We start from the raw sequence: 27,734 nt of genomic DNA, 5'->3' as shown, positions 1-27,734 counted from the left end.
TCCCATCTCTAGATAGTAACAGGGGTTACGGATACCAACAATAAATCGGCTTGTAATCGAGTACAATGGAATAAAGTCAAAGAGATGGATTACCATTCCATCTCATGCTTTGTTGTGCCGTAATTGTCATTGTGATTCTTGTCATCACAAGGATAGTATCAATCTGTTCTATCGTGACATTACCCAAGCTTTATCAAATGCATCAACGGCATATTTTAACAATAGAAATGGCAACTATGTACCCTCGGTTCCTGGCTGGAATGGTTACGTGAAGGAAGCGCACGACAATTCAATAAATGCTTTTAAGTTGTGGATGGGTAATGGGAAACCAAGTCCTGGACCAATTTATAGCGCATGGCACGTGAAACAATCTAGCAAGGATACTACATGTTATCGACACTACAAATTATCACATCTCGTCAGATTCCACTTTCTAGTATACATTATAGGTATGACCACCTAGAGTTCTCTAACATACCAGTGACTTTACTATATCTAGTTCTGCAATAGTAATTGCACTATTATATCAATGTTATTATAATCAAGCTTCCATTAACTTTAGCTTCTTGAAGCTGTGAAATATTACCTTAAAGGTTATGAATAACCTAAAAATTGTCTTAATAGAGCCAAAAACCTCCAGATCTGCTAGGGGAGAACCCCTAGAACTACCTCATCCCCCCCAGAGGTCATCCATGCAGTCAACCAACAATTAGATGCATCAACCTTTTATTGTCATATTAATTTTGTTAAACCTTTCGTAAACATTCTAACCCCCCCCCCTATGTATAAAGATTAATTGATAATTTTAGGTCATATTCTCTTCTAAACATGTGAAATTATTGCCAGGATAGTCTAAAACAATTGCATTAATAAAAGATTTTAAAGGTTTTAGCATATGCATAATTGCAGTATCGTGAACACTTTGGTCAGTGGTGATGATAAGCTGTTCATGTTCTGTTGTTGTTGTTGTTGTTGTTGTTGTTGTTGTTGTTCTTTTTCTATCCAGGTCCATCATTTACAGACTGTCCGGAAGGAGAAACATTTGAATTTAAGGTATCTGAAAATTCAAACTTAGCCTATATCCATAACATACCGATACAAGCAGTCGACAGCATGGGACAGCCGATTACCCACAGTATCTCAGATACAGTTGTTAGTATTCCCGGAACGTTGGAATGGACAGAGAATACTAAACAAGGCATTCATGTATCCGTATCAGCTGAGTCGAATGGAAATACAGCATTCTGCTCCTTCACCATCAAAGTAGTCGGTACGTATCACCTGGGTCATTGTATAATATTGATTTATTAGTCTAGTTCCTATACAGTATCATTAAAATTTACACCTCCACTCACATAGTCTAGTTTCTATACAGTATCATTACCATTTACACCTCCACTCACATAGTCTAGTCCCTATACGGTATCGTTACCATTTACACCTCCACTCACATAACCTAGTCCCTATACGGTATCGTTACCATTTACACCTCCACTTACATAGTCTAGTTCCTATACAGTATCATTACCATTTACACCTCCACTCACATAGTCTAGTTTCTATACAGTATCATTACCATTTACACCGCCACCCACATAGTCTAGTCCCTATACAGTATCGTTACCATTTACACCTCCACTTACATAGTCTAGTTCCTATACAGTATCATTACCATTTACACCTCCACTCACATAGTCTAGTTCCTATACAGTATCGTTACCATTTACACCTCCACTCACATAGTCTAGTTTCTATACAGTATCGTTACCATTTACACCTCCACTTACATAGTCTAGTTCCTATACAGTATCATTACCATTTACACCTCCACTCACATAGTCTAGTTCCTATACAGTATCATTACCATTTACACCTCCACTCACATAGTCTAGTTTCTATACAGTATCATTACCATTTACACCGCCACCCACATAGTCTAGTCCCTATACAGTATCGTTACCATTTACACCTCCACTTACATAGTCTAGTTCCTATACAGTATCATTACCATTTACAGCTCCACTCACATAGTCTAGTTCCTATACAGTATCATTACCATTTACACCTCCACTCACATAGTCTAGTTCCTATACAGTATCATTACCATTTACACCTTCACTCACATATTCTAGTTCCTATACAGTATCATTACCATTTACACCTCCACTCACATAGTCTAGTTCCTATACAGTATCATTACCATTTACACCTCCACTCACATAGTCTTGCTCCTATACAGTATCCTTACCATTTACACCTCCACTCACATAGTCTACATGTAGTTCCTCTACAGTATCGTTATCATTTACACCTCCACTCACATAGTCTAGTTCCTATACAGTATCATTACCATTTACACCTCCACTCACATAGTCTAGTTCCTATACGGTATCGTTACCATTTACACCTCCACTCACATAATCTAGTTCCTGTACAGTATCATTACCATTTACACCTCCACTCACTAGTCTAGTTCCTATACAGTATCATTACCATTTACACCTCCACTCACTAGTCTAGTTCCTATACAGTATCATTACCATTTACACCTGCACTCACATAGTCTAGTTCCTATACAGTATCATTACCATTTACACCTCCACTCACATAATCTAGTTCCTGTACAGTATCGTTACCATTTACACCTCCACTCACATAGTCTAGTTCCTATACGGTATTATTACCATTTACACCTCCACTCACATAGTCTAGTTCCTATACGGTATCGTTACCATTTACACCTCCACTCACATAGTCTAGTTCCTCTACAGTATCCTTACCATTTACACCTGCACTCACATAGTCTAGTTCCTATACAGTATCTTTACCATTTACACCCCCACACACAGTCTAGTTCCTATACGGTATCATTACCATTTACACCTCCACTCACATAGTCTAGTACCTCTACATTATCGTTACCATTTGCACCCCAACTCACAAAAACCTCGTTGGCATCAAGACTAATTATTGATATGTTGTAGTTTCAAGCTAAAGTAGCTGCAACTGGGACGTTGTTTTTGAAAATGTTTTGTTAGATACAATAACTTTCTTGTAATATCGTACACACTGAATAGCATTCAATCACCTGTGAGTGAACATATTTTTGAAGCTGTATATATGATATGGTATATTAAACAAATCAACTTGATTTTTGAGTCCGCACCCAAAACTTGAACGCCTTCAACGGCGACTACAAGCGCAACCTGTAGTGACTTCTCTTTTTCGGATAAGATTGACCATTGCTTACACATGTACAATCCCTAATTATTAGTATTTTAACCATTTCTAAATTGTGGTTAATCGAAATATGATACAGTTACAAACTAGTGCAGTTTTAACATGGTGACAGATTCAAAACTGAGCTTTTAAACACTACCTATGGATAATATTGACCACTGATTGACACATACGTCTTTTATAAATAATTGACAGTGAATATATTTTTGGTTGTTTGATGAAAAAGTGTCCCAGTTACAGCAAGTTCAGGTTTAATCGTTGTTAAAATATTTATCATCAACTTTAACTGAATATATAGTTTCTACAGTGTAATATTTGACTATCCTTTAACACGTACGTTCACCAGGTCGGTAAAACTCTGTAGAAGCCTGACTGGAATGTTACCTTATTCAAATAAATTAATCAGTTCCTTTACATGATAGTTTGGGATATTCCAACACATGTCATGTAAAACATGGCGTCTAAAAATTATACGAAAACTTGATCCAATTTCTGGAGTGGTTACACCGTGTTCCTGTCATTTTCTTTGTATTTGATGAGGCTGGAACTAAGTCATTATTGTATCTTTACATTTCTTTAATTTTCATGGTATACATCATTTTGAAAACAAGTTGTTACTAATGGAGAATATTATATAATATTAAGTCATGTAAGTATATTTATACATCAGATTAATTTTATGGAACACAGACCCACGTCATGTTCATTTTTAAACATAATTCGTGTAAAAAGTGACATTACTTACTAGGACTGCACATCTAACCACCATCTCATCTTTGGTTATATTATATTAATTTATTATCTATATTAAAAATCAATACCCATATACGTTTGTATTTTTCTCATACTAATACAAATTAATCTTCATGAATTTACATAATATTTTTTCTAAAGATGAATATCCACCAACCGTAACATGTCCTCCCGATATACACAAAACAACGACAAAGACCGAAGAAAGGGTGACATGGGATGACCCCGTTGCTAATGACAACGTCGGGTTGTTACAGCTATATGTAGACCAAACCAGCAATATGCCGTTTTCTGTAGGCACTCACATTGTTACTGTGACTGCAACTGATTTATCAGGGAACACAGCATCTTGTACGTTTAATGTCATCATTGCACGGCCGCCAGCTGAAGGTGAGTTAACAATTTACTGATAGATGTGTAACACTAATATGAATTCTGTGTTGTTCAACTTTTAACACTAGATATGCAAGAATGGTATATCAGGTAGGACAATATTGCAATAAAAGTATTGCAGAAATAATTGTTACTATGTACAGTAAAATATAACCAGAGAAAATGCTCCCGTTCAGAGATATATATCCCTTATTGCAAACAAAATTTCATCAAATATGCAAATTAGCAATTAATTGACTCGATACCATCGTATCTTTGCTCGGTCAATATCTTTAGCAAGTTTCATCAAATTTGCTGCAGTCTTTCTTAGTACAACTTAGGCCCTAATTGCCAAAGTTCATTAATTATGCAAATGAGCAATTACTTGACAGCATTAAATTTCATTAAGAACTATCATATCTCTGTATGATCAATTCAATATCTGTGGCAAGTTTCATTAAATTTGATAAAGCCCTTCTGGACGCATAATCTGAGTTACAAACATTCATTAATAATACAAATTAGTCCTTAATTAACAAGACACAGTTAAGGCCAAAAAAGAAGAAGAAGTGGTTCTGGTCAGCAGGCGCGTCACTTCAACACCAGCGCTTCCGGCAAGCTAGCATTTTGAGCTTGTTCAAAAATTGAAAATGGCCACTGGTGGCGGGCTTCATACCCCTTTCTCATAACATTCTACCCACAGTTCATCACTCATGGAGTGGAATGCACACACATCGCGCACAAGTGTTAGGGAATGTTTAATATTGCAGGGTACAAGTATCACCCAAAATGGCTGTCATACCTAATTCATCATGTACCTATTGACATGCTAATCTCAGTTCAGATTATGTTCGGATCAAAGATCGGCCTTTTCAGTGTTGTCAACGTCCTTACTAAGGCTGCTCCTTGACTTGAGCAGAGCTTTGTGAATACTGGAGATAGATTTGTACTGGAGCCAGTGTATGCTGACTTTCCCGTGGAAAGTAGCGCGAGTACTTCAATCACCGGCCAGTTTCAGACGATACCATTATCACTATCAGTGACAATTTCTGCGGTCATCGAGTTTGGAAAGTTTACACCTTTAATTTAACTGGTGAGGATCAGAAAGAGTCGAGACCAGTACCAGTGCAGAATACATTTCAACTGTTGATGAGTGGTGCTAGAAAAAAACATGGCCAAAACAATGACAGCCTGACCGACCAAACGTACGTTTTAAGCTGCACAATGATATAATACGATGGTTGCAGGGACAGAACCTCGGATGGGATTATAACATTATCAGCACAGTCTATGTTCGACATGATCTGCAATGCACATCTCCAGTTGAGATTCCATATTTCTCATCTTCTGTGTTTCCAGCAATCTGTAATTATTGTGGCTGTGGTCATGATTTGCTGACAGGAGAGAGAGCAGCTGACATCTAACCAACCTGCAGTGGTTGCTTTGCAACCAAACCGAAATGACTCAGAAGAAAGAGAAAATAATTCAGGGCCCAGGCCCATGATCACTGACTGAACACTATATGTGATGTGTGAACACTGAATACTGTGTGATGTATATACATTAACATTGAAAGGGGAAAAAATTAGCGTCGCCGCACCGTTTTTGGAAAAAAGACATGACCAGAACCAGGGGTTTTTTTTTTGGCCTAATGACTTTTAGTGCTTTTATATCAAGTGTCTGTGAATTTGGTGCAGCCGTTCTGCATGTATAGCCCCATTTATAAAATCATTAATTATGCAAATTAACATTAATTATGCAAGCCACTCCCACCAAAAGCTAATAGCTCTACATTACAGTTACATAGTAACTTGCAGAACATTTGCTACAGTATGTTTTGAGATATCAGTGGAACAAAACAGTCAGACAGACACACAGTGCCACGACATCAGCTCCCACACAGGAGCTAAAAAAGTAATAAAAAAGTAATGTCGGTATATATAATTTTATGATACCCTCATAGTTTTCTTTACTATTAACTTGTGTGAGCAAAGAGTATGAATATGTATGGTTTACCAGAAATAAGGTTAAATCGTAGAAATAAGGCCTTAGGTCTGAAGATTGAGGTTTGACCTCTGTATGGCATAACGTAGCACAACCACTGATTTTCTCTGTTGGCAAATATCACACGTATTTATGTTTTTGACCACGTTTTTCAGTTTTAGCAAATTATTATAGAACCCATCCCTCATTAAAAAAAAACGTTCCACCAGAAACTTCTACCATAGACTTCTATGCATATAATGTAGTTGATATTTTGATCAATTCAGTTCTTTCGCATTTTACGGGAGGATTTAAGGGGAGGTATTAAAATGGCCATGTCTGACCGTCTGTCTGTCTGTGCAGAAATTTTGTTCCACTGGTATCTCAAAAAGTACTGAAGCAAATGTTCTTCAATTTACTATGTGGCTTTTCCATGCTGTCACTTAGCTCTGATTAGTTTTTTGGTGGGAGTGGCTTGCAAAATTAATGCTAATTTGCATAATTAATACTTTTATTAATGGCACTATACATGCAAAACGGCTGCCCCAAATTCAATGAAACTTGCTACATCTATGGATCATACAAAGATATAAAAGCACTAAAAGTAATTAACTTTAACAGAAGGGCTTTGTCAAATTTGGTGAAATTTGCCACAGATATTGGTCATACAGAGATATGTGAGTTCCTAATGAAATTTAGTGCTGTCAATTAATTGTCCATTTGCATAATTAATGAACTAACGACAAGTATGCACCCATAAGGAAAGTGGTATACTCCTGAAGTAGATCAAGACAAAAAGCTTCGGAGATCAGCTGAGCGAAAGTGGAGGTCAACAAAATTAGAGATTCATAAGGCTGCTTTCACAAAAACTTGTTGGGGGGGGGGGGGGGGTCGGGAGATTTTTTGTAAAACCCTAATTTTTTTTCAAGTACCCCCCCCCCGCCATATTCCAAATTTTTTCAAGTACCCCCCCCTGCCAAAGCCCAAAATATTTCAAGTGCCTCTCCAAAAAACAACATATACTTGTAAATGAATTACACTTTGAATAACTCGTGTAAAAGGATCAGCAGACCAACTGAGTCTTTGTTTTCTGTTCAATATTGTATTAGTACATTATACTAGTAGTGTTACAGTTGAATGTCATTTTAGTTGTATTTGCAAAAATTGTGATGCACATGTTATATAAAGAGAGTTTTATACTGTATTGTTCCAGTTCAGTTTCCTAAATGTGTGCTAAAAGAAATCAAACTGGTCTAAATAACACTGAAAAAACTCTTAATAAAATGCATTGCCATGTATCCCGTTCTTGGTTGATGTAGATTAGTTCAATATAATGTCAAAAGGAAATAAATGTATGACTCAAAAATGCCAGCCACATGTCATCTAACAGAATAGGAATCAAGTGATATATATTAGTGGTAATGATAATTAAGATGACCCTATTATCATAGTAATTGTATATCTTAATGAACCTGGTAATAGCCTGATTATTGGACTGATTATTGGACTGGTTTTGACGTTAGATTACAAAGGTGAATGCAGGATTTTAAACAAAGTCTCAGAATGTGTTTATTTAAATTTTTGATTTTCAAGTGGTAGCTCTCCTTCCAGATCTTGTGTATATAAACATGGCATTTTCATCATCATCATCAGACCCAATTTCTCCTTCAACTTCATCAGAGTTGGAACTAGCTGTATCATCATTCTCACTGTCACTGTCATCAGATGACAAATCACTCTCACTTTCTTTAGATTGATAATAGTGGCATCTTACAGCCTCAGCTTTGTCTATTTTGTGCATTCCTGCCACAGCTGGCATTTCATAGTTGGAAAGTACTTATCAAATTCTTTCACTTTCAATTTGGAAATGTCACTGTTTCTGACAAGCGCATCCCAGTCATATTCATCAAATTTTTTTTCAGCACGTTGCTCCCTTTCTTTCATTCTTTTTCTTTCCCTCATAGAGGCAAGTGTTCTCTGTTGTTCTAAATGAAGGATTGCTCCCTTTAATATCTCTTTCTTGACACACAGTTTCTTGCTCAATTCAAGTTTCTCAACATTTTTACTTGACACTAACCCTTTACTATACAGGTTCACTACCTCATTCCTGCCATATATCTTTAGGGTAACTTTATATTGAGAGTTATGTCAAATTATATTTATTTATCTTTATATTTACAAGTAATAGTATATTCATGCAAAGTTGAAAAGTATGTGCAAAAAACTTATTTTAATTTTTCTCTGTTAACTCAGCTTGTGAGATATTGTCTTCTGTTTCACATGTAGCAGACATTGCCTATATGCTAATTTTAGGAAATATTTAGAATGTGTTATTAAAAGTTTATGTTGACAATTATAGTCATATCTATAGGATGAAAAAATACCTTGAACAGAATTTTTTGTTACTTGTCAAGTATGTTTCAGTGCAGATGCATCTTTTACATTTTGATGGCAGGCTGAGATGAACCTTTTCCAACTCTTTTTTTTAACTTCCAAGAGCTGTAAATGTAACATGTTGCCTGTCATATTTGTCTGTCATTTAATACTAGTAAGAATTTACATGAAAAAGTTACATATCATTGTGATAACCACAAACCAAAACACAGTCATGTCACAAAGAATATTTTCAGTATAGTGTAAAGGTAATTTCACACATTAAATGAACCAAATTTCAGTAGATAGTAGTGTACATGAAAGACACTGGTATTTTCAGACAAAAAACAATCTGTACAACTCAATTCGCCCATTTCAATTTATCATTACATTAACAGTTTATTAAAAGAAAATTAAAATTTGACTGTTTTTGTTTTTCATTTTACTAACTTGTGAGCAACTGTTGTTTGTAGATGCTGTTTTTGTTGTTGTTGTTGTTGTTGTTGTTGTTGTTGTTGTTGTTGTTGTTGTTGTTGAAAAAGGAAGACCAACATTTTAAAAGCTTATTTTCCCATGTTTGAAAAGTCATGATGTCAATTTATTTTCAGGTACCCCCCCCCCCTACAACCCATAAAATTTTTTCAGGTACCCCCCCCCCCCACACACACACACACTACCCATATATTTGCAAGTCCCCCCCCTAAAATCTCCCGACCCCCCCCCTAACAAGTTTTTGTGAAGGCAGCCTAAGCAGATGTTTAAGGAGAAATGTCACATTCACAACAAATTGATTCGTCAAGCCAAATGCCACTACTATGTCAACATAATTGAGGAAAATGCCAATGATCAAAGGTCACTCTTCTTCAAAACTGTTTCACAAGTCAACTCCACTGCCAAGCCATAACTCGATTCCAGAACTTGCTGAAAGATTCAATCGATGCTTCATTACCAAGATAGAAGATATACGTCATAGACTTGATTCCAGTACTATACCTACTCAGCTCACAGATTATGAAGTCCATACCACATCAACTGTGTCATCATTTATGCCATCAACTACTCAACATATTCGTAAAGTCATCATTGACATGCCTTCAAAGTCGTGTTGTCTTGACCCTCTTCCAACTTCATTATTGAAAGATTGCATTGACCCACTGCTTCCATTCAATTCATAACGATGTCTGTTAACAGCTCTGTCGAAAATGGCATAATACCAGATGCGCTCAAGGCTGCAATTGTCATCCCGATACTCAAGAAACCATCCTTAGACTGTAACATATTAAAGAACTATCGACCGGTTTCTAATTTGCCATTTCTCTCTAACGTCCTTGAGAAGATAGTGGCGACTCAAGTAAACAACCATCTTATGACCAACAATCAACAATCTCGAACCACTCCAGTCTGCATATAGAAAGTACCACAGTACAGAGACTGCCCTGCTTAAGATTCATGATGACATTTGTTTATCAATCGATTCTGGTAAATATGTCCTCCTTATCTTATTGGATCTTTCAGCTGCTTTTGATACCATCGACCACAACATATTACTGAACAGACTTTCCAATCTTGGCATCACTGGTATGGCTTTAAAGTGGTTTGAGGTCTATATACCCACAGTAAACCACCACACCTTGCCTGTGGGGTACCACAAGGATCAGTGTTGGGCCCTCTTTTGTTTACAATATACATCTCTCCACTGGGCAAACTCATTCGCAAGCATAACCTACAGTTTCATCAATACGCAAGTTGCAGCTAAATGACTCAAAGACAGAGATTCTTTGCTCCAAATTCAACACATTGCCTGATCCAGTAGACCATCTTAAAATTGGATCAGCATCCGTACCTGTTGCGAAGACAGCACGGAATATCGGAGATATTTTCGACAACACACTTATGCTGACACACCATATCAAGAATACATGCAGTTCCATTTATAACCATCTCCGTCGAATTGGATCAACTAGAAAATACATTACAAACAAAGCCTGTCAAACACTTATCCATGCTATCTTGTCAGCCAAGCTGGATTATGGAAATGCACTCCTTTATGGTCTCCCTGATAATTCTATTGCTCTGCTTCAACGTACTCAGAACACAGCTGCCAGAATAGTCACTCGGTCAAAGAAATTCACTCATATCACACCAACCCTACGTGACCTACATTGGTTGCCTGTCCACTTCAGGATTGAATTTAAGATCCTTCTCCTGACTTACAAAGCTCAAAACAATAAAGCCCCAGGATATATCTCAGAATTGATCGAGGAATTTAAACCACAACGCTCCCTTCGATGAGCTAAAAAAAAGCCTGTTAGTCCAGCGTACATTTAACAAAAAAACCTATGGCGGTCGCGCCTTTACAATCTGTGCTCCAAAGCTATGGAATGACCTACCACGGGATATACGCCAGTCCACAAGCCTGGAAATCTTCAAAAAACGACTGAAACATCACATGTTTATGCGAGCATTCTGTGTAAATTGAACACAATCCAGCGCCTTTGAACAATTTGACTTTTTGGAATTTGGCGCTATATAAATTTTTATGATGATGATGATGATGATGATGATGATGATGATGATGGTGGTGGTGGTGGTGATGATGATGATGATGATGATGATGATGATGATGATGATGAACTTTGGGAATTAGGGCCAATAAAAGGCTGCACCATATTTGATGAAACTTGCTAAAGATATTGACCGAGTAAATATATGACGGTATTGAGTCAATTAATTGCTTATTTGCATATTTGATGAACTTTTGCAATAATGGATATATATCTCTGAACGGGAGCATTTTCAGTTCAGGATATCCATTTCACTTCCCGTGACGAAGTAGCTCCCTTTGTGATCGCAGCACTTACTTGCTCACTCCACAACGGACATATATCCGACGACAACTCTTCTATGTTAGGTACATGACCCATCTTGTCTCGTTACTTTGCTTACATTTCTCTAGGTTGATGAATCATGCCGAACCCTAATTACATCGACTTGTATTTCTAAGTATGTTCCTGGACCTTGGTTGTCTGTTGTTGAATGTGTCTCTTCCAACCTGTTTGAATGTCAGACACCTGACTAAGTTTGTTTATGTAAATCATGAGATGTTCTACTGTGTAAAAGTTAAGAATACCGCCGGCAACTCTTTAATCCTATTATCACATTTTCCCCGGTTTTCAGCATATCGCCCTCGATACGACACTTTTAGGGTCATCTTATCTATTGGTCAAACATTGCAACTTCAATGGTATATCTTTCGCAAACGAAATATATGGCCAGTTCCTTATCGGCTACTTAATCTCCTGTCAATCACTAGTTAAAACTATACTATGGTACAACGATAGATATACTAACTGACATGAAGACTTACCAAACATACTCGAGTGGAAAAATTATTAACGAATTCGAAATGTTCCTGATTCTATCATTAAACTTAATTATCTGACTTTGAAAAACGTCAATCATTTCTTAACTATAGATGATTGTGGTGATTTGGATCTTCCTGAGAATGGGGCTCTTGCTTGTGGTAAGAATGATGATACTATACGTGAAACCTTCCAGTGTACAGTGTTTTGTAAGGATGGTTATACAGCATTTAGAAATATAAGACTGTATACTTGTATTGGTGGTAATTGGCACCCTGGTAGCGACAAACCACCTCGCTGCATACGATACCGTGAGTATTCGTTTTATCACATTTTTGTTCATGTATGTAACGATAACGTACAAGAGATCTAATTACATTATGCAATTATGGTGAATGTACGGCCATTAAGGAAAGTTACATATATATTGAATTTGAATTTGAAATAAGTTCCTGTCTATTTTTTGTTCGACCATGAATGCAGCAAATGTACAACAGAGCTTATCCAATATCCACTTTTTACTTTTAGCAGAACGTAAATATTTTACTAACTCCAGTCCCAACAATTCATAGTAATTTTACAAAAGTTACCTACTTTTTAGAAAAAAAATTCATTTGAGTTAGATGCATAGCCTTTGCTTAGGGAGCCGTCTTTATTTATGACCTGGAGGTCGGGGGGGGGGGGGCGAAGGAATATGGGGGGGGGGGGGGTCACTCAAAAACTGGGGAGTGAAAGGGAGTTACTCAAAACTGCGAAGTGAAAATGGGGGCACTCAAATCGTTTTTCTAACACTGAAGTATAGAACACACCTATATATACACGATTATGCAAGTTATTTATTAACACAGTGTTTTGTGTTTTCAGTGCATATTGCATATCCATAGCTCCTATGAAAATGCATACACATTTGACATATACATGTAGTTTCTGAAGCCAGTACAGTAGACCATAACAATCTGTAACACAAATTGATCAAACCGTTACTAGTACATTGAGTTCTGTTACTTGAAAGAATGTAATCATTAATTGATAAAGTAGTAAATAACCTGGTTAAAGGAATAAACAGCTGAAGCCACACAGGAGGGCAAAGTCTGATCAAACGGGATCAACTCATCTAGAATATCACGGTGTAGATTATACAATTAGATTGTGTAAAGAGCGAAAAATTACTTGGTGTTATGTTACAGCATAACCTGGAGTGGTCTGATCACATAAGGTATATAGAATCCAAAGTTAAGCCAAATCTATATCTTTTATCGAGAATGAAACATTTCCTTACAGTACATTCCAGAAAAATATTTTACTGTAGCTTTATTCTACCCTATTTATGCTACTGTTCTAATGTGTGGGGTACTACATCGGCTGTTAACATTCAAGTATTAGAGCGTATTCAAAGACGCTGTATGAGATTAATTCTAGACACTGATCATACAGTACCAACAAAAGATCTTTATCTTCGTCTAAAATGGTTACCCCTGACATTAAAACTACAGTTAAACAGACTTGTCCTTGTATTTAAAGCTATAAAAAAAGTTGCACCTGATAATGTAAATGCTCTGTTTAACCTATACTGTCCCACACGAAATTTACGGTCAGCTGATCAGCACCTTTTAGAAATACCTAGAGCCAAAACTGAGTTTTTTAAAAAGTCATTTACAGTAAGAGGAGCCAAAGATTTTAATAATCTACCTGTACATTTGCGTAAAATAGATGCAGTTGATGTTTTTAAGAGGGATTGCTATAATTTCTTATTTACAAAGTATATGGATGAATCATTTTAAGTCAATTGTACTTATTGTATCTGTAAATGTATTTTAAACAGTCTATTGAAATTTTATTCCTCTATTGATTGTCACCAATGTCAATTTTAAGTGTTTGTTTGGTATTGAATATTTGTAGTGCACTGTATTGCCGTGTATTTTATTGTGTTGTTATTTTGTATTTTGATGTATCTCGACCTCCACGAAAAGAGGTTTAATAACCTATGGAGTTATCGAGATTAATAAATAAAGATTAATAATAATAATAATAATAATAATAATAATAATAATAATAATAATAATAATAATAATAATAATAATAATACATGTATGTCAGTCAGTGACAGTATACAAGATACATCTCTGACAGATTTCATTGCACATTTATTTATAACTGGTAAATACTGATTATAAATATTAAATACATGTTGAAAACAAAGAATATGGTAATATATAGCTAACTTTTCATTGCATATATACTCGTACATGGTGTTCTGTTACATGAAATGAATATACAAGTATATTGTAATTTTTCCTAATTTTAAATGGTGTGGCATGCAACTATACATTATTAAAATTTCAATTGTGATCAGGAGAGGGTATTGTCATCACCTTATGTTTAAATAATACCAGATAACATTTTTAGTTTTAGTCCTTGAATTTCAAAAATTTCTAGGGCTCAAGGGGAACCCTAGGCCTCTTGTACATACCCTCACACTGCTCCCTTTTATTTTGTTTCAAATTTTATGTAGTATTATTAACTACCTTGACATGTTAAAATAGCACCAGAAAGTGTTCTTTTAGTCCTTGAATTTCAAAAATCTCTAGTACCCACCCTACTTGGCTCCTTCAAACTTTGATTCAATTTATACCGCCTAATATACAATTATACTAACTACTTTGGGAATAAACTGCATTCATTGTTTCCTCTTCCCTTTGAAATAAGCTACATCCATAATGTTATGAGGAAATTCAATTTCAAAATGAAAAGTTTTGTATGTATGTATGTATGTATGTATGTATGTATGTGTGTATGTGTGTCTGTGCGTGTGTGTGTATGTATGTGTGTATGTATGTGTGTGTCTCTCAATGGAACACTCAACCTCAATTTGTGTAATGTTTGTAGAACGCCATTAACAGTTATGACTGTAAAATGGTGTGTGTGTGGGGGGGTGGCGGTGGGGTGGTTGATTAAAACAATTGCGTGTCAAGGAGGGGGTTACGAAAAATTTCAAGCCAGGTGGGGGGTTACTGAAATTTTTGGGATTTTCAAAGCAATTCCTCTGACCCCCGCCCCAGTTCATAAATAATCCGGCTCCCTTAGAATGTACAATTCATGCCGCCCTATTCTCACTTTAATCCACAGGTCCGCCACCAGGAGGAAGTGTTATTACACAATTTACCTTTCAAGGTCATTGTCAAAACGTAACGGAGTCTGAAATACTGAGTCAACTGGAGTCTGATATCAGTAATCGCAGTTTATGTTACATCGACCAACAACAATTGTGTTCTGAAGATAGTATAAGCTGGAGATGTCACAGTGGTAATGAAATTACACGTAGAAAACGATCTGCAAACTTGGCGATCTTGTCGTTGAGATCAAAGTGGAAGTTAGAAGTAATATTACTTTTGACATGGGGGACGATGACGTTTGTACATAGACAGTGCAGAAGACTGTCATGTCTATGGTGTGTGTCTTTGTTAGCTAGCCGATAGTTTGCTGCCCATAGTAATATCATGAAGGCCCTATGAAATTCTAGGTGTGTACGGAATATCCACCAAAAAGTATAAACACCATAGCTTTCCCTGTATGAAATTGATTTGATTTGGAATTTGTAGTTTAAGACAAAATGTTTGTTTTGCTCAAAATCAAATAAATCCATTTCTTGCAGGTTTGATATCGACTCCGCGAAGTGTTCTTAGTACAACCCAATCAAGGTCAACTACGAGACAAAGTTACAGTTCAACGACCTATCGTGATGTGAGTTCAGATTTAACGACCGTTACGATGGCCAGTACAACCACCATGCCCTTAACTAATCCAACCACAACTAAAGTTACTACCCAGTCAACACTCAACCCTAGAGTTACTACCCAGTCAACACTCAACCCTAGAGTTACCACCCAGTCAACACTCAACCCTACAGTTACCACCCAGTCAACACTCAACCCTAGAGTTACTACCCAGTCAACACTCAACCCTACAGTTACTACCCAGTCAACACTCAACCCTAGAGTTACTACCCAGTCAACACTCAACCCTACAGTTACTACCCAGTCAACACTCAACCCTACCGTAACAACACACACGACATCTACTCCAACACTACGTATAACTTCACCATATTCTAGTGTGCCATCATCTACGAAAACTACCAGTCTTTCTACTATTAGTACTACTTCATCTGGCACTGGACTTAAAACTGTTATCTCAACAATCAGTATATCCAACACCGTGACTACTTTGCCTCCTACAACACCCGTTAGACAGAGTAGTATCACCGTACATGATAAGACCACAACGTCTATTATAACTACAAGTACTCATGAAAGGTCCACGTCAACAGTTTCTGGAACAATGTCATCTGTGTCATCGTCACCAACAACAGTAGCGGGCAAGTATTTATTATAATAATTTTATAAATTTAATATTTAAAAATTCACCTTAAGGGACGTCCAGCCAGTTCATTCGGCCAGGGGAGTGGGGGGTATTTCTGTTTTTAAAATTGGCAGTAGGAAGGGGGTCATCCTGCTTTGAAAGAAATGGATGGAGGGGGGGGGGGGGTACTGTGTTTTGATTTGTGATGGAAGTAATAATTCATTCCTATAATGCCATGACCTTGTCTGAACTGTGGTATTTGTTGTTGTCCCTGTTTCTTACATATATTATGTAATACCCAGACCACCGTCCTTTGCCAATCACCCTTACTACTGGCAATCTTCCATCTCTAGATAATAACATAGGGGCTACGGATATCAACAATAAATCGGCTGATAATCGTATGTAATGGAAAATGTACCCTCGATTCCTGGCTGGAATAATGTGAAGGAGGCGCACGACAATTCACGAAATGCAATTTATAGCATTGTGAGAAAGGCTGGCACCCATTTTAATATGCATTTATGAATTACGTATTAGTAGGCATAATGAGAACGTGGCAAGTCCAATTATTGCCAAGATAGTCTAAAAATTACCTTGATAAAAAAACTTTTAAAGTAAAGAAACTCTCCCCCTCCCAATACTAATACCATCAGATTATTCACTATAATGATGCCATTTACTTTTTAAAGAACATATTACAACCCTGTGTATAAAGAATAATTTCTGATATTTGATGGTGCTGTCTTGTAAAAAGGGTCTGAATAGCCTAAAATTAGTTTTAAGAGTAAAGAAACCTCGGAGCTTCTAGGGGAAGACCACTTAGGACCCCCATAAGAGGTGGACATACCCCAGTCTCAAGCTCTATCCCCTACCCTTTACTGTCAAGATGCTATTAAATTTTGTGTACTATTTCAAGATTGTGTAGTAAGTTGCTAATTACAAAAAATCCTCCAGAGCTTCTGAGAGAGGAGACTCCAAGGACCCCCATGAGAGGTTTACAATGTCCCATCTGGAGCCTTAAACCCTACTTTTTACTGTCAAGATACTATTAAACTCATGTTTAAATATGATTTATTTATCCTGTGTAGTCGTTATTTACATGATAGTACTAGTTTATAAAGTTTTTTGAGACATAGTCAAACAGTTCACTCTTAGACATGATCAAATACCTGTCATGTGAATATGATATATGTGGTGGGGGTGGGGTGGTGGGTTATCATGTTTTAGAATTACATGTGTAAATGCATGGGCGGTTAGCCTGTTTTCAGTTTTACGGAGAAGAGGCTTAGTGACTTCGTCGGCCCAATGGAAAAATCAACCTACCAACCCCAACCCCCGGCTTGGAACTAACCAGTCACTTACTGTAGTCGCCCCTTCTTTTTTAATATATAGTAATGCAAAATTATCTAATATGAAATGTTACAAACATAAACGTTCAGTTCAGTAGCAAAATTACATGCTAAACTGTTCATGTTCTAATGTTGCTATTTTTCTATCCAGGTCCATCATTTACAGAATGTCCGGAAGGAGAGACATTTGAATTTAAGGTATCTGAAAATTCAAGCTTAGCCTATATCCATAACATATCGATACAAGCAGTCGACAGCATGGGACAGCCGATTACCCACAGTATCTCAGATACAGCTATTAGTATTCCCGGAATGTTGGAATGGACAAATGATAGTCAACATGTATCAATATCAGCTGAGTCGAATGGAAATACAGCATTCTGCTCCTTCACCATCAAAGTAGTCGGTACGTATCACCTGGGTCATTGTATACTATTGATTTATTAGTCTAGTTCATATACAGTATCGTTACCATTTACACCTCCACTCACATAGTCTAGTTCCTATACAGTATCGTTACCGTTTACACCTCCACTCACATAGTCTAGTTCCTATACAGTATCATTACCATTTACACCTCCACTCACAGTCTAGTTCCAATACAGTATCGTTACCATTTACACCTCCACTCACTAGTCTAGTTCCTATACAGTATCGTTACCATTTACACCTCCACTCACATAATCTAGTTCCTATACAGTATCATTACCATTTACACCTCCACTCACATAGTCTAGTTCCTATATAGTATCGTTACCATTTACACCTCCACTCACATAGTCTAGTTCCTCTACAGTATCGTTACCATTTACACCTCCACTCACATAGTCTAGTTCCTATACAGTATCCTTACCATTTACACCTCCACTCACATAGTCTAGTTCCTCTACATTATCGTTACCATTTACACCTCCACTCACATAGTCTAGTTCCTATACAGTATCATTACCATTTACATCTCCACTCACATAGTCTAGTACCTCTACATTATCGTTACCATTTACACCTCCACTCACATAGTCTAGTTCCTATACAGTATCGTTACCATTTACACCTCCACTCACATAGTCTAGTTCCTATACAGTATCATTACCATTTACACCTCCACTCACATAGTCTAGTTCCTATACAGTATCGTTACCATTTACACCTCCACTCACATAGTCTAGTTCCTATACATTATCATTACCATTTACACCTCTACTCACTAGTCTAGTTCCTATACAGTATCATTACCATTTACACCTCCACTCACATAGTCTAGTACCTCTACATTATCGTTACCATTTACACCCCAACTCACAAAAACCTCGTTGGCATCAAGACTAATGATTGATATGTTGTAGTTTCAAGCTAAAGTAGCTGCAACTGGGACGTTGTTTTTGAAAATGTTTTGAGAGATACAATAACTTTCTTGTAATATCGTACACACTGAATAGCATTCAATCACCTGTGAGTGAACATATTTTTTGAAGCTGTATATATGATATGGTATATTAAACAAATCAACTTGATTTTTGAGTCCGCACCCAAAAATTGAACGCCTTCAACGGCGACTACAAGCGCAACCTGTAGTGACTTCTCTTTTTCGGATAAGATTGACCATTGCTTACACATGTACAATCCCTAATTATTAGTATTTTAACAATTTCTAAATTGTGGTTAATCGAAATGTGATAGTTACAAACTAGTGCAGTTTTAACATGGTGACAGATCAAAACTGAGCTTTTAAACACTACCTATGGATAATATTGACCACTAATTGACACATGCGTCTTTTATAAATAGTTGACAGTGAATATATTTTTGGTTATTTGATGAAAAAGTGTCCCAGTTACAGCAAGTTCAGGTTTAATCGTTGTTAAAATATTTATCATCAACTTTAACTGAATATATAGTCTCTACAGTGTAATGTTTGACTATCCTTTAACACGTACGTTCACCAGGTCGGTAAAACTCTGTAGAAGCCTGACTGGAATGTTACCTTACTCAAATAAATTAATCAGTTCCTGTACATGATAGTTTGGGATATTCCAACCCGTGTCATGTAAAGCACGGCGTCTAAAAATTATACGAAAACTTGATCTAATTTCTGGAGTGGTTACATCGTGTTCCTGTCATTTCTTTGTATTTGACGAGAACTTTGGCAAGGTCTGAATAAGATCGTTAAATATAAAAGCAAATATAAACGTATAGTTATGCAGAATCAAAATCTTCCCGATGAGCTAAATGTATCATACAGTCGTTTTGACAAGCACATAATATGTTTGAATTACTGCCTTCTGGGTCACGGTATAGAGCAATCAAATCACGTACAAATCGTTTCAGTAAAGGTTTCTACCCCACGGCCATACGCACACTAAACAGAGCATGATAGACATTTTTAGCAGGTACTTAAATCAGATCATTTTTTAGTCACTGCCTTTTTATTTGTCTGTCATTGTATTATATCCTAGTTTTTGTATCTTTTGTGTTTGACTGCGAAACCACACCGACTTCCATTGTAAACTTTTTAAGTTTATATGTGGCAATAAAGTTATTATTATTATTATTATTATTATTATTATTATTATTATTATTATTATTATTATTATTATTATTATTAGTGTTGTTGTTGTTGTTGTTGTTATTATTATTATTATTATTATTATCATTATTATTATTATTATTATTATTATCATCATTATTATTATTATTATTATTATTATTATTATTATTATTATTATTATTATTATTATTATTATATAATGGATAATATAATATTAAGTAATATAATTTTATGTATACATCAGATTAATTTATGGAACACAGACCCGAGTCATGTTTATTTTTAAACATAATTCGTATAAAAAGTGACATTACTTACTCCGACCGCACATCTAACCACCATCTCATCTTTGTTTATATTATATTAAATTATTATCTTTATTAAAAATCAATACCCATATACGTTTGTATTTTTCTCATACTAATACAAATTAATCTTCATGAATTTACATAATATTTTTTCTATAGATGAATATCCTCCAACCGTAACATGTCCTCGCGATATACACAAAACAACGACAAAGACCGAAGAAAGGGTGACATGGGATGACCCCGTTGCTAATGACAACGTCGGGTTGCCACGGCTACATGTAGACCGAACTAACAATAGGCAGTTTTCTGTAGGCACTCACATTGTTACTGTGACGGCAACTGATTTATCAGGGAACACAGCATCTTGTACTTTTAATGTCATCATTGCATTCAATGCACCGCCAGCTGAAGGTGAGTTAACAATTTACCGATAGACGTGTAACACTGATATGAATTCTGTGTTATTCAACTTTTAACACTAGATATCCAAGAATGGTATATCAGGTAGGACGATATTTTCTTTTATAATTATTATTCAATACAACTACAAGACAATACAAAGGAAAACAATACATTACAGAGAACGATATATAGAGTCACAATATTGCAATAAAAGTATTGCAGAAATAATTTATCTATGTACAGTAAAATGTAGAAGTTTTGAACTTAACCGAAACACTGACGCCATTTCAGATGACAAACGTGGAGGACATAACGATTTCTCTTTATTGAATCCATAAAAGGGTAATTATAAGGCCTGCTGTAAAAAAAACCATACAATAACAGTGATAAAAACGAAGACACAACTTACAGACTAAAAATGAAAACATAAATAATTGAATAAATATTTCCAGTCCTACAGAAATAGTGCACATGCCAGATAAAAACAAGGTCTGATAAAACAGTTGGACAGAAAGTAAAACACACAGTAGTATACGTACAACGAATGTTCTATACCTTATGTGCATATTCATGTACAAAGTAACCATACGACACAAAGGCAGTTCTTAGTAGTAAAAACACAGATTTAACAAGAGACAAAGCAGGCCGTGTCGACAGCACAGACCAGCGCCACCAATTCATCGTTCGGTTCTTTGAAAAAACTCTAAATACAACACAAATTCATAATCCAACGTTTACTTATGATACAGAGAAACTGACAGAGCAAGGAATTCTTTTCTCGTTATTAACTCCTGACCCTCACAATTATCATTTCCCTTATTGACCTCTGACCCTTACTCATCATTTCTCCCGTATTGACCTCTGACCCTTACTTATCATCTCCCTTATTGACCTCTGACCCTTGGTTTTCTCATTCAAATCAATTTCCACTAACATAAAAGATTAAGGTCTCATAAAATCACGACGTTGCTGATTTTAATGTCAGTATATAAAATGTATGCCGTCATCTCTTTTTTATTATTAACTTGTATCAGGAAATGGTAGAATAACACGAATATGTATGGTTTACCAGAAATAATGTTAAATCGTAGAAATAAGGCCTTAGGTCTGAAGATTGAGGTGGCATAACGTAGCACACTGAGTTTCTGCGTCGGCAAATAACACACGGATTTATGTTTTTGACCACGTATTTCAGTTTTAGCAAGTTATTATCACCCATCCCTCATTAAAAAACGTTCCATTAGAAACTTCTGCCATAGATTTCTATGCATATGTAGTTGATATTTTGGTCCATTCAGTTCTTTCGTTTTTTATTCCATACATATCTATAAACGTCAATAGATAGACTGTCGACAATCAAAGTCGTCGCCTCGCTCCATAGCACTGAATACTAATGCATACTGATAGGAACTGCGATTGCCAAACTGTACATGTGAGTGCCGAAGGCTCGTGCCTCCGGCACTCGCTAATCAGTACGTGGTTATAGTATTCCTCCGGGTCGGAGCGAGGCAACGACTTTAGTTTCAGATAAAATGTAGTAAAAAGGCACGAACGACTGTCGACAGTCTAGTCAATAGAATCTCCGATTCAAAATTACAAAACTTGATGATAATGTAGCCTAAATGACGATAGATATATCAATTGATATACAGACTTACCACCCCCAAAAAACAACAACAAACAAACAAACAAACAAACAAACAAACAGACAGACAGACAGACAGACAGACAGACAGACAGACAGACAGACAGACAGACGAACAAACAAACAAACAAAAAACCACACGGGTGGGGAAATTATTAACGAATTCGAAATGTTCCCGATTCTATCATTGAGCTTACTTATCTGACTGTGACAAATGTCAACTATTTCTTAACTATAGGCAATTGTGGTGATTTGGATCTTCCTGAGAATGGGGCTCTTGCTTGTGGTAAGAATGATGATACTATACGGGAAACCTTCCAGTGTACAGTGTTTTGTAAGGAAGGTTATAAAGCACTTGGAGATAGAAACCTGTATACTTGTAATAATGGTAATTGGCGACCTACCAGTGGTAGAAACCGGGGCAGAAATGAACCACCTCGCTGCACACGATACCGTGAGTATTCGTTTTATCACGTTTTTGTTCATGTATGTAATACGATAACGTAAACGAGATCTAATTACATTATGCAATTATAGTGAATGCACGGCCAATAAGGAAACGTATATATTGAATTTGAATTTGAAACAAGTTCCTGTCTATTTTCTGTTCGACCATGCATGCAGCAACTTCAGTCCCAACAATTCATAGTAATTTGACAAAAGTTATATAATTTTTAGAAGAAGTTTTCATTTCATAGTCTTGACTGAGAATGTTCAATTCATGCGGTCCTATTCGCACTTTAATCCACAGGTCCGCCACCAGGAGGAAATGTCAGAATACAATTTATCTTTCAAGGTGCTTGTCAAAACGTAACGGATTCTGAAATAGTGAGTCAACTGGTGTCTGAAATCAATGATCGCAGTTTATGTTACATCGACCAACAACAACTGTGTTCTGAAGATAGTATAAGCTGGAGTTGTGGTAATGAAACTACGCGTAGAAAAAGATCTGCAAACTTTGGCGATCTGGTAGTTGAGATCAAAGTAGAAGTTAAAAGTAATATTACTATTGACATGGGAGACGACGAGGCGTCAGAAATATTTGACAGGATGCAGCGAAATATCAACCAGACTATTAGTAGATTTAAAGATGCTATACTTGTCATGACGTTTACAGTCAATGGAACAACTTATAAAGCAGATCCTGAATCTTTTACAGTAATGGATCAAATCTGGAGTTGTTTCGATGGCCACATCAGTATAACAGATGGCTGTGGTAGGTATCTACTACTGCTGTTAAAGACACATGCACACACATCCAGTTAGCCATCCATCCACCCATCCATCCAACCAACCAACCCCCGACCCCCACCCCATACATACATACATACATACACACACACGTAATACATACATACATACATACATACATACATACATACATACATTACATACATACATACATACATACATACATACATACATACATACATACATACATGCATGCATGCATGCATGCACGCACGCACGCACGCATGCACGCACGCACGCACATGATTGCACACATGTGCATCTGTGTGCGTTACGTGTAATCATCTAGTATATGTTGTCGTTTCCTTCAACTCTATAGTGCCGTGCCCAGTAGGTTCGTACTACGATCCATCCATTAATGACTGTACGTTCTGTGACGTCAACATGTACCAAGATAAAGAGGCCAAGCTATCCTGCATCACGTGTCCTGATAACCTGGTTACAGAACATATTGGAAGCTACAAAGAGTCACATTGTAAGTAACTTGGTATTTATCCAATGAACTAAAGAACCAATATCTCCTTCGTGGTTATGTAACTCACCTAACTACAATTTGCACCTCATGTTATTGAATGTTGAAAGAATTCTCCAGTTTTAACAATATAAAAGCTAATATTTACTTTAATTTTACCATTCAATTTTGTGTTTATCTATATGGACCAGGTTAGTCTTCCCCTGTCTTTTTTCTTTCAAGCATGCGTGCGAGCGTGTGTGCGTGCGTGCGTGCGTGCGTGCGTGTGTGTGTGTATGTGTGTGTGTGTGTGTGTGTGTGTGTGTGTGTGTGTGTGTGTGTGAAGGGAGGGTATAACTTGGTAGGTAGGTTTGTGTGGGTGGATGTGTTCGCCTGTGTGTACTATTATATTGAATACTTGACGGCCTACATGCCCAATATTTTCCGAACTTCTCTTTCATTTGATGTTGTTTCCCTAAATTATCCCTAGGTATTGACAAGCAAGACGTGGAAGAGAGTTCCCCGAAGTCACGAATGTCGTTATCAATAGGTCTTGTGGTTGGAGGGGTTGCTGTCATAGTTATCGTAATTGTGATTATGGTGGTGTGTTGTAGAAAACCTAGATGTTCTGCCAAGAGAAGGCGTTACCAATCAGAAAGACTTGACTCTATCTCTGACCATATTATGTTGACTTAATTGTCATGTTATCAGACAATCAAAGCAAATATGTGATCAAACTAGAATTGAATAATTACAATCTATCCTACGGGACTTGTTGTTTTGAATGGTTCACAAAGAAAATATGAAACCCGATAACAAAAGATTATAATTATTCAATAGTAACTTACATGTATCACCAAGATGATTGAGAATGTTTTTAAAATGATACAAATATGTGTTCACCTTTTTTCAGGCAATTTAATTATTGGGGTGTGGGTGTTTTGATAGACATAGCATAACCATGATAACTGATGACGGTTGGCAAGAATAGTACGGCATTTGCTTTGTCAACTTACAACCATAATCTCACGTGTGCTTATTATGTAGACAGGAATTATTACTTATATAGATCAAACTCCTCACTATTCTTGCCAACTCTTTATCAAAGAAAAGGGTAGTCTGTAAGATACGTCGTGTCACTCCGCCCTCACCGGCCTGCTCGATATGTTGACTGATGTGTGAGGGCGCGGTACCTTACAGACTATACACAGGATCGTATTTATTATTACATAGTCATTACATGTTTAAAACATTGCTTTTTCGGTGATTTTAGATCAAAAGAAAGAATTGACCTAAAAGTAAATTTTCAAATTACCATAGTGTATTACCATACAGAAGTGTTATATTTCCAACGATGGAACATACCAACCCATGGTATTTGAGCTGCTTCACCAAATAAACTTTCATTTTGTTACTGCTAGATTTCGAATTTTTTTGAATGTAACCTGCTACAATGCTATGCATACGTCGATAGGAAATAAATATTAGCACACAATTTGATCATTTATTCACAGAGCCACTTAAATATAGTATTTGGTGCATAAACGTTATATTTTTAGCATGTTATTAGTTTTTTCTCACATGTAACAATGAAGATATAAATGTACACTTAATAATCAGTATTAACGTATCAATTACAAGGGCCAGCTGAGTTTATAGATTTGTTTTAGGGGGCATAATGTTTGTTGTATATTCAAATTGGCACAAGCGGAGTTTATAAGGTTTTTACTCAAGTGAAAATACTGACACAAACTCCGATTAAAGTATTGTGGTGTAATGTTAATGTCAATGTATGTCTTCCATGTTATTACAATTTGTCTTCTGGAATTGTTAGATCTGTTGATTGCATAGTAGGGTTTTTCTGACATTTTTGATACGTATAATAAATGACGTCATCGGATCGTTTGTAAACTATATCCTAAATACAAGGTTTTGAGTTCAGTGACGTGCAAGTGATGGTTAAGTATACTTCAGTAAGTGAAACAGTTCGCTTAAAAGTATGAACTCAGCTTGTGTCTTTTTGCTACGTTTTATCCAAAACTAAATTCGTCGCCTCGCTCCGTTCCGGAGCAATACTGTATACTATATAAACCGCGTAGTGATAGCGTCGCTCGTACCTTCGGCACTAGGCTGTTCCTATCAGTACGCGTTAGTACGGAGCGAGGCGACGATTTTGTTTGAGATGAAACGTAGCAAAAAAGAAACGAACGACTGTCGACAGTCTAATTGTTGATTAAGATGTAGCTTTCTTAAACAATGTAATAAATCCAAAATTTACTAATCTAATACCATCAAAGACTAAGCGTATGTATGTATGTATGTATGTATGTATGTATGTATGTATGTATGTATGTTGTCTGTATGTATGTATGTATGTATGTATGTATGTATGTATGTATGTATGTTGTCTGTATGTATGTATGTATGTATGTATGTATGTATGTATGTATGTATGTATGTATGTATGTATGTATGTTGTCTGTCTGTCTGTCTGTCTGTCTGTCTGTCTGTATGTATGTATGTATGTATGTATGTATGTATGTATGTATGTATGTATGTAAGTGTATGTATGTATGTATGTATGTATGTATGTATGTATGTATGTATGTGTGTATGTATGTATATATGTATGTGTGTATTGGTGCGTAAACTTATCAAATGTCAATACCATTATTAGCTATAACAGTGATATGTCAAGATAAAATATTTTTGAGAAACACCTCTGTTTAATAATAAATAGCACACCTTCATTTAAATGTCAAGTTCACACTTTAAAATACTAGTCTACAATTAATCAAAATAACACACTCATAATAACATTGTGTTGTCAGCCTGTTACCATACTGTTATCCAACTTGATAATGTTATGTATCCACCTTACAATTAATTATGGTAATTAATATTTAAACAGTTTGGTGATGTTTACTCAATAATACCAGACTTGTCAGATTTTAACACTTTGCATCCAATACTCTAGGTTAACTACCTTATTTATACATGCAAATTACATTGAATTATTCAAATTGCATCATTCAAAGTTTATACATATTAGAATCTTGAACTGACAATAAAATGATGAAACTTTTGTAAAATATATTGAGAAACACTTCTATGTAATAATATAACAAACGTGGTATTCTTTGAAATTACTTAAATGCCAAGTTCACACTTTAAATACTAGTCTACAATTAATCAAAATATCACACTCATAATGACATTGTGTTGTCAGTCTGTTATCCAACTTGATAATGTTATGTATCTATCATATAATTAATTGTGATAATAAATATTTAAACAGTTTGATGATAAACAGTATAATCAGTAACACAAGT

At 36.1% G+C, this 27,734-nt stretch overlaps 1 protein-coding gene across 1 annotated transcript in view; it reads left to right on the top strand.

Annotated features, from left to right (window-relative positions):
- The window catches only part of LOC144451304 (uncharacterized), a 53,649-nt gene extending 26,996 nt beyond the window's left edge, over positions 1-26,653 (top strand). The window contains exons 23-33 of the mRNA XM_078142108.1: positions 1,007-1,270; positions 4,135-4,383; positions 12,197-12,394; positions 15,210-15,386; positions 15,736-16,458; positions 17,946-18,200; positions 20,810-21,064; positions 22,939-23,154; positions 23,452-23,916; positions 24,271-24,426; positions 24,893-26,653. Of these exons, the coding sequence (XP_077998234.1) occupies positions 1,007-1,270; positions 4,135-4,383; positions 12,197-12,394; positions 15,210-15,386; positions 15,736-16,458; positions 17,946-18,200; positions 20,810-21,064; positions 22,939-23,154; positions 23,452-23,916; positions 24,271-24,426; positions 24,893-25,098 (3,164 nt within the window). The 3' untranslated portion in view covers positions 25,099-26,653. The remainder of the gene's footprint in view (positions 1-1,006; positions 1,271-4,134; positions 4,384-12,196; positions 12,395-15,209; positions 15,387-15,735; positions 16,459-17,945; positions 18,201-20,809; positions 21,065-22,938; positions 23,155-23,451; positions 23,917-24,270; positions 24,427-24,892) is intronic.
- The last annotated feature ends 1,081 nt before the right edge of the window (positions 26,654-27,734 follow it).

The sequence above is a fragment of the Glandiceps talaboti genome, chromosome 21 (genome assembly GCF_964340395.1).
Source record: "Glandiceps talaboti chromosome 21, keGlaTala1.1, whole genome shotgun sequence".
Taxonomy (NCBI): Eukaryota; Metazoa; Hemichordata; class Enteropneusta; family Spengelidae; genus Glandiceps; species Glandiceps talaboti.
The sequence above is the reverse complement of the archived record's forward strand: the minus strand, read 5'-3'. Positions and strand labels throughout refer to the sequence as shown.